Consider the following 9224-nt stretch of genomic DNA (forward strand, 5'->3'; position numbering starts at 1 on the left):
GCAGGCATAGGCAACACGCTGACTTATTAGAAACGCGTTTTGCCTCGCTTCCTCACGATCTTTAGTCTGGTTTGCTTCCTATTATTTAATAACAATAGCAAGCTTGACATAGGGCGCGTTCTGTGCTTCACAGAACATTCTATGCACCGATGGGTTGGATGTTTGCGATGGCCCTCATGTCCAACAACTTCTTTTAATAAACAAATAGGCTAATGTTGTTGTTGTCACCAGAGGTCGCTACGATTGTCTAACTACGCAGGTGGGAGAATTGGCCAAAGGAATGGGAAAACTGGCCTCGCGGTGGCGGAGGAGCTCACGATGTGGCACAACTTTTAAAGGAGTTCTTTAGGGATCTGCCGGAGCCTCTCATGACGAGGCAGCTTTATTCCCCGTTTCTTTCTACCTTACGTAAGTAACTTGTGATTTGCTTATGAAATGATTGTTAGATGGCGTTACTTGTTCTAATCATGATCAGTAGAACAATAAATTTATTTAAAAAGGCATGCCGTTTTTTTTGTGGTTTTCTAAAGATAGTTGGAAAGTGATCAGTAGGCCAGGCATAAGGTCTATCTGCCTTGTACTTTAATATTAACCTAATGCCGGCACGAGGTCAAGCTATATATAAGTTGGTCATTTTTACGTGCGTTTTAAATCTCATTTACATATATGGACATAAAAGTATCGCGCAAATATCTTCATAATACGTGTGTATAAACGTATCACTAATTAGCCTTTTCCTCTAATCACCTATGGGACAGGGCTACCTCGCGAGATGCAACTATTGTCCGTCGTGCACTTAATTCGCTTGCTGCCACCTGCCAATCGTGACATACTATGGGCGCTCCTTAGACTCCTACGCAATATTTGCACACACTCATCAAATAAGGACGACACTGTGAGTACACAGATAAACATTCGATTTCAAACGCAAACCGTGTAGGTCAGGATGTGAAGTAGGTTCAAAGGCGTAGGTGCGCTCGGAGGTGCCCATTTAGCAGATGCTTACTACATTAATAATTGACTTTCTATGGGCTACAAGTTTCGTTTGTTCACTCTCAGTAGTAACCACAATACCGGATGGAACAATATCACAACGAACTGTAAATATTGCACAATTTTCGCATAGAATTATTTGAATATGGCGCTTCCTAAAGAGAAATTCAATAACACTGTAAATTTATGGATATAATTATAACGATTTATTAAGGCGTCCAGTATAGCTTATAAAATTTGTCACATACATCGTCATGTTCTGATACTCATGACCCTTGACACAGATACTCTTTCCATGCAATTATGGGTAAATATGTTAAATTTTGGATTAAGTATTAGGCAGTAGTTCCTAAATATCTATATCGACTCGAATCTGGCTCTACATAGGTATATACGAACGCAGTTCGTCCTACTCATATGAGCATTTGTACAGCATTATATACATATATATATATAATGTTCATTGTAATCAAATTGATGTTGTGTTTGAAATTAATTTTTACTATTTAATAACATATGTTTTTGTATGCCAACCATTATTATTATTATTCTCATCATCATCATCGCGACTATTATCGGCTGAACTTTATGTATGGAGCAAGCTTAAGCCGTTGTGTTCCAACGCATCGTGTTCCATGGAGGGAAGAGCTGTCTACCTGTTTGTCTTGGTAACATTGATTATTTCTCAGCATCAACGTACCCTTCCATAACGCCGTACCGCCTTGAATACGATATTTAGCTGTCTGCCTTATTTAGAACGTTCGAAGATTCTCTGAAATTAGAGAAATTTCTTTCCGTGATCACCATTGCTAAACATCAAAACCGCGCCAGACACATACATTTGATTAGAGTCGACGAAGACCGCTTGAGGCGAAGGGCGGTCTACGAAAAACAACAACAACAAGCAAACGTTTTCAAGCAGAACGGTGGTGAAGGAAATCTCTTCGGACCCATCCAATAAGACTTGGTAATAATAGATCCGTAGCAAAAATGTACAGACATACAGGTCTGAAGTCGTCGGGGAAGATTCGGTAAGCCCGAAATTTGCGTGTGCGTATAACACCATACTATTATTAGACAGGCTACGAGTCTTGTATAGGCTAAATATCGATCGGAAGTATCAGGTCTATTAAGGCGGGATCTTCCTCTATGGGGAGACGCATCGACCTTACCCTTTTCGTACGAAATTGAAATTGGATGGCAGTGATAAATACTGTGAACAATAAAACAGATAGTGAATCAATTGCTGCGGTATTTTTGTGACCATTTTGCGACTGATGTATGACCATCTGGACGGTATTGAGCGAAAGATTACGAAGGAAGTTTGTTACCTGTTTATAATAATTAAATAAGCCGGACTACTATCAAGCGCTAGACGGATAGCGACATTATTTACGGCAGCTAGAATCAGTCCTTTATCGGCATTGATAATCGGTTCATTATAGCTATCTTTAAACCATTTGAAAAATATAGATTTGCCGGATACCTATGTAAAAGCCTACTGGAACACAGGCCAAATAGGACTTTGGTGGCGTCAGTCTTCAAATAGACTTAGTCTGCATTGAAATCAACACAAGGTCTTCTTATTCCATTTGATAAATGATGACAATGCATGATTATAGCATTCGATATGATTACTTGTCGTTCCCGTAATGTGTAAAGCTAACGATGCAGGTAAATTATAACTCAGCCTTCTCTGTAAAATAAAGCCGAAAAAACCCGGGAAAATTTGAATTTAAGCCTTTAACATGGCTTACTTCCAAAACTGCAATAAGGGCCTAATATAATCATTATGTTGAGAGCAGAATGGTAATTATTCAGATCATTTCGAATATAACCACACGTTGATTTCGATAGTTGTTCAAGACAGAACTGAAAAATGTTTGTGTGCTAAACCGAACTTTCCTGATGGCTTCACAAACGTACATATTAAATTGGTTTAATGGGCACGAATTATTATCGGCAGACTTATTATTGTGACACGTGCTGAAACAGTAGTACTAATGGCTTGGGTGCGCTTTGTAAGTTGAAGTATTTGATTTTTCGTGTGAATTTGATATAACATAGCAATTAAAGATCCAGTAAATAAGCAATTTAATTATCGAAAGTTTATTGTCCAGATAATATAGAGATAAATAATCGTTTAATAATATAATAATCACTATGGTCGACGCTATATCCATAAAAAGTTTTGTTGGGTCATATGCAATTTGGCAACCGAGAACTACGGTGTCTGTGATTCTTCAGTTACGATAAGTGCCCATAATGAATTAGTACCCAGCCGAATTGGTCCTGCAGGTAGACTACTATAACTGTACTAAGCAATGTTAAGAAGACATGTTCGAGTCGGCAGATTCATTGTTCACGTAAGTGGGCAAAGGTGCGAATGTGCGCTTGTGGGATGCTCTATATCAACACTACTTACGTTAGCTGAAGAGTTCGTCAAGGATCAAGAAGACGTGTCGTGTCTGAGTGACTTTATGGGCTAGTTAAAGGCGTGTATCCGTTCTCTCAATCGTTAAGTTTTTAAATGATAAGTTAAGGGCATTTCTTCGCTAAACACATGCAGTACATGCCATGGCACCGCTCATATTCGCCTACACCTGTAAGGTTATCGAATAGAGGTCAAATCAGCTCTTCGTATATTCGGAGTTTGGCAAAACATAGTATTTGTTCTTTCAGAAGCATAGAGATGAATATTAAAATATTATTTTTTTCGGTAATTGGATGCTATTCTAAATATAGCGAACTTAATTTCAGTTGTCGGGTAACAAAATGGATGCTAACAATCTCGCAACAGTTCTAGGACCCAATATTCTTCGCACGAATCCAACCCCTAGCGCCTCCTCGGGCCCGAAAAGTTTTTTTGTGGAGAAACTTGAAAGGGCCGAAGAGCGGAGTGATGTCATACTTGTTGTTAGGTGCGTGTCAAATACAGAATATATATAGCAATTTAAAGTGTCGCATTTCCTGTTATCTTCAGAGTGTTGTTATATTTTACTTTAATTATTCGCATCTTCATTTAGTCATATCATACGTGTTATTGATGCGGGTTGAATAGTAACCTTTCAGCTAGAATTTACAGACACAATAAATTGCCACTTTTATAGGAAGACGCCAATATTGACGTCAAGAAGCTCACAAATGCATACTGCTAGTATGTATATTCATTCCAAAGTTCAGAGTAAATCTTTGTAGATGGGGCGGAATTACCGAAATAGAATCAATAAAACAGCGTTACAGCTGAAGTTCATAGTAAGACAGTCTCTATGCCAACATAGATATACTAATGAAGCATTTACTAAATGTAAAACTCAGATTTGGTATTTGAAATGCTGAATGACTCATTTCCAATAGGCGAAGTTTTTCTAACACCGTTCATCTCATCGGCAGGTACCTGATTGAAAATTTCGAACGACTTTTTTCTGTATCTGCGGCGGACATGGATGCGATGTATCGCCGGATGCTCGTCGAGGAGCCCCTCCAACTTGAGAATCTCTTTACAGATAGATTTCTCTCGAGTAACTGCGATGCCCCACCCCGTTTTACCCAGGGGTTCGTACTGGATGTATCCGTTAATTTGCATACTCGAATAATAATGTACTGGTATAATGAACAAACTTTATTAACATTATTGTTATCCAAAAAATTCACGGTCATTTCAAATTTTACCTTAAAATAATAACTTTACTCTAAGCTGATTCTCAACATTTTAGTATTTTCACTTTATTTTTTCGATCCCGAATTTCCTCCAGTCTTGTTGTTTCTAAACAGCGTTTGTTTCCGGACCTGTCGATAATGGTACGCCTTGAACACGAGATAAGGTTTTCAAATTGATATGTTACCGATGCGTACATTATTCAAAATCAATGTGGAATAGAGCAGTAATAATATGTAGTAAGCTAAAATGGCGCCCTATCTAAAACTTCTACTTTCGAATTAGTCAGAGGCGCGCGTTAACAATATCGTTTTGATAACATAATTATTTAATTAATTAATGACAAAGAATCGTTAGACCCGTTTCTCACCTCGGTCCATAGTTAAATACCCATATTGATATGCGAAGGAATTGCGTCGACTACTTTACAGCTTTTTAACATTCGTCTTGGCCTGCTTTTGCAGCCTTAAGGTATGTTTACAAAAACGTAAGCGGGCTATTCGACGCGTCTGTATTAACACTGACGGTCTGTCAGCACGGCAACAAAGCTAAATTATTCTCTCTTGCAGACCACGCATGCGTCGGTGGTCCAGTACTCTGATTATATTGACACCGATTTCTTTCACCTAGTTTAAGCTCATATCGTTACATTGAATTTCTATCTAATATTGCTTAGTGGTAAGTAGCGTAAATAATAGTGATGGATTTCAAAACGTATACATTAGATAAAAATACACCAAGCTTGAAAGCTTGTCTTAGTTTACAGGGAGATGAACACAGAGAATCGTGATGCCAAAATGAATGACGGTGAGCAAAAGGCGTTTACGCTTGTTGTCCCTTGTTGATTTCAGGAGGCGCGTCTTACGCGACGAGGTGCTCGTGTCGTCCGACCAAACGCACCCGCTACGAGATCGAGGAAGAAAAGGTAGGAGTTGAATCCTCTCTCTATAACTACTACGCGGCGGTCAGTAACGCTTTTGATTAGTTTTGTCGACAATAATAATCCAGCTTCAATGTAATATGGCTTACGTGCCTCTGTACGACATTATGTGCGATAGAATTAACCTAACTCTTTGTTTGGATACGAATATAAAATTTGAAAGGATAGCTTGCACGCCTTTTATTTATTCATCTGCCTTTTTTTTTAGGAATTCTGCGGCGAGCAACCGAAAAAACAGACTATCGCGAACTGTCACGGTACCGCCAATCACCCGCTGAAAGTACCTCATCTCTAAGGCCAGCTGTATACCCAGTCGGGCCGGTTCAATATGGGAGTAGGCTAAATTCATCCAGCTCGAAAGACACATCCCTGACTTCATTAAATGATTGGGACTCAACCAGTGGCCGCCTGGGAACCAACCATTGGGACCAGTCTAATTTTGCTGCGTTCGTTGGTGCGATACAAACTCCACCCAGCATCACTGTTACTCTGTCCAATTCACGATCGAAGGAAAAAGAAAAATCGAAACATCAGAAATCCAAGACCAAAAGCAAAAGCAAATATGAGTCAGGTAAGTTATTCCTGATCTTTACAAGGCGCAGTGAATTACGTAAAAATTGTAATGGAAGCTCGTTTCTCATTGTCAAGAAGGCCTACTCAATTATGCAGTTTCCATAAAGCTACCTAGGATTTTCAAATAGGCTTACCACGAAGACGCTTTTGACAGTCTACATCGTATATCATTACATGATTCTATTACACTTTCTAACTAACTTTTTACCATCATCACCGATATTTATTTACATATTTGTCGGGTCCATATACAAATTCGTATACTCAGTTATAGCTTAAAGTCAATGAAATGAACTCTATTTTATTAAAAGCTGAAGCTCGCGAACAACGCAGTCACGCTCTGAAAAAGTCAAAATCAGCTTCGGCCCTCCTGTCGGGGATTCTTTTCGGTGGGTTCCGAAGGGACTCGGATACATCGCCGTCGCCATCAATGGATGAAGACGAGTACACGGCGCAAAGGGCTTCAAGTTCGTACTCAACAACTACAAACACGACAATATCATCAAGTCACTCCACATACACTGGCGTATGCAGGCGAACCGACCTCATCTCATCTGAATGCAGAAGGCCCAGGGAAAGGTAGCCTGTATGGCAGCAAGTCCTTGAGCAATCAGTTGAGAGAATGGTGGACGGCATACGTGACCGGAATCAATACATTATACGTGTGGAGGTACGCTAGAACACGTGAGAAACTGGTAATAATTAGTGTTCCACAAGTATCGAATCAGTCGTATAGTAGTACAACCGTTCGACCACAGGTGCGCATAGCAAAGTTATCGAACAAATTCGTAGCAGTTATCTAAACTATGCTTACGTTGTCCCGTATGGTCTGATCAAAGGCATCAAAAGTTGACAGTCTCAATCTAAATTTCGCTAGATTTTGAAAAGGATGGAATATGCTCAGAGTAACCTTGGCCATGGTTCCTTTACCGCATAATAGAAGTTCAACTGTATTCAATCAAAATAGCAAATTAACTCCGAAGCTATTAGTAGATCGTTTTAGATAAAATCAAATAGCCTGTTTTACGACCAAGATGCTGTGATACTCAGCAGCTTCCCGACGGCGGTAATTTATCTTCCGGTACCTTCGATTGTATCATGGTGAGTTACAAAGGCAAGCGGCTGATGTCCTCTGTTATATTGCATCGCGAAGCGTTAACGAAAATAGATAGATCGATTTCTCAAAAATAATTTAGCTTTCAGCCATTACAACGTCGGTCAGGCCCTCATTTGCGAAGAGCTGTTTTGAGACCCCTTCCGACAAAACGGGCATTTTTGTCAACACGTTTCTTGGTCGTTGCCTCGTTTATCAGTACGAATGCTGCATCTATTGTCATTACGCCGAAAAAAGAGTTTGGTGATTCGAGCTTCAGTAGTCCATGGGATTTCTGAGCCGTCGAAATAGACCATTTACGAGTATGAGATTTAACAAACTTCAGAGTTTGTTTCGTTCTGCTTGAAGGCTGTCATTTCTAAATTATTTCGAGACCCCTTCGATTCTCAATATGAGATTTGCTCTGCCTTGAAAGCACCTTCCTGTATGGCTTGAGGCTAAATAGAAAAAATATCAGCAGTACAGTTCTTCTTAAAATAAATGATTATGAATTATAACTGGCTTATAAAACAAATAAAAATATTTGTCAATAATAGATATTAGCTAAATGTCAGCAACTCCGGTTAATTGAGAAGGACCTCATGCTACCGTTAACGATGGACATTTCAAATTATCGTATTGGGTGAAATTTTTGAGGTATTGTATGAATGAAGGAGATCACTTATTTAAGCACAGGCACATCAAACAAGCACTTCCGAACACATCGAAAAAAAGGAAGATCGAAAAAAAAATTATCTATCTATTTTTCGAGCTTTCCACCTTTAATAATTTTCCTATAAATACCATTTACCCTATGTAGCATACGGTGTGCTGCAATTGCAATAAGTGGCACCGCCTGTATAAACGTCTCGAGCGTCAAGTTGATCATACCTATGCATATATATATGCAGAGTGAGCAAGGCTTAGAGATAAGAAGTTTCATGCGATATACTGTTAACACAACATAGAACCGCTGTATAATAAATATAATCAATGAATTATATTTCTTGTACAGCGCGATTTTTTGAAAACGAACAAAAGTGGTTACAGAGAAGACCTCCTTTAGGAAAATGTTCGCTACAACTTCTTCCTTGACTCTTATTGATGACATGCGGTTGCTTTAAGAGCCAGGAGCCTGGGTAAAGAACACTGGGGGAGGGTCTTTACTGTTTCAAGTCTTTCCAACAACAGATTGTACAGACGTTGTATGAATAAGGAAAGTTATTTTTCATCAATGATACTTCCCTTGTTCTGGGGCAGTTCCTTTTTAAGGAAGCTAAGCTAGAAACACCATGCCCTGAGGTCTAGTGTCTCTCGACTGAAATATTGAGGTTTTGGGTTAGACACCTAGCGCACTCCCATATACATATGATAGCATGAATATATAATATTCGAGCTTCAATGCCATTACTTGATATTGCGTACTCTTCCTTACTCAAAAAGTAAATAAAAACCAAATTGTAAGGAAGACCTGCGATACATCCGGTATTGTATAAAGAGAAAATTAGCACAACGCGTATTAATAATATGCCGCATCTTTTACCTTCATCCGCCTTATTTTCTTTAGAATTAACGAACATCACTTTTTTACAATTAGAAAAGAAGGCTAGCGTCATTGTTGCATACATAATACAAATAATGTTTCCACTAATAGAAAAATCGATGTAAAGTCTACCGGTCAAAAGCATTGGTAACATAGAACAAAGGATGTATAGTGTGTGTGAAGCACATACACATATGTAAACATATATGTGGCAGAGTAAGAATGAAGGACTCCATTTAGCATAATGGGGCCATCTACATAAATATAATAGATTGAGACCTGTTACAGATGCCGATAGTAAAAGGAAGGCAAGTTTCGACGCAAATCACATAATCATTGAGCGGGGCTCATCATGTATAGCGTAGTCTGGAAGTTATCGATAGACACGAGAAAAAAAAATACAAGAAAAACTAAAATTCACAAA

The 9224-nt window shown here is 38.9% G+C and overlaps 1 protein-coding gene across 1 annotated transcript in view; it reads left to right on the forward strand.

Annotated features, from left to right (window-relative positions):
- Positions 1 to 8805, forward strand: part of RhoGAP102A (Rho GTPase activating protein at 102A) — a 30240-nt gene extending 21435 nt beyond the window's left edge. The window contains exons 8-14 of the mRNA XM_022791205.2: positions 260 to 408; positions 759 to 895; positions 3754 to 3914; positions 4387 to 4548; positions 5503 to 5576; positions 5800 to 6162; positions 6476 to 8805. Of these exons, the coding sequence (XP_022646940.1) occupies positions 260 to 408; positions 759 to 895; positions 3754 to 3914; positions 4387 to 4548; positions 5503 to 5576; positions 5800 to 6162; positions 6476 to 6747 (1318 nt within the window). The 3' untranslated portion in view covers positions 6748 to 8805. The remainder of the gene's footprint in view (positions 1 to 259; positions 409 to 758; positions 896 to 3753; positions 3915 to 4386; positions 4549 to 5502; positions 5577 to 5799; positions 6163 to 6475) is intronic.
- Positions 8806 to 9224: the final 419 nt, after the last annotated feature.

The sequence above is a fragment of the Varroa destructor genome, unplaced genomic scaffold (genome assembly GCF_002443255.2).
Source record: "Varroa destructor unplaced genomic scaffold, Vdes_3.0 BEIS01000002.1, whole genome shotgun sequence".
Lineage (NCBI taxonomy): Eukaryota > Metazoa > Arthropoda > Arachnida > Mesostigmata > Varroidae > Varroa > Varroa destructor.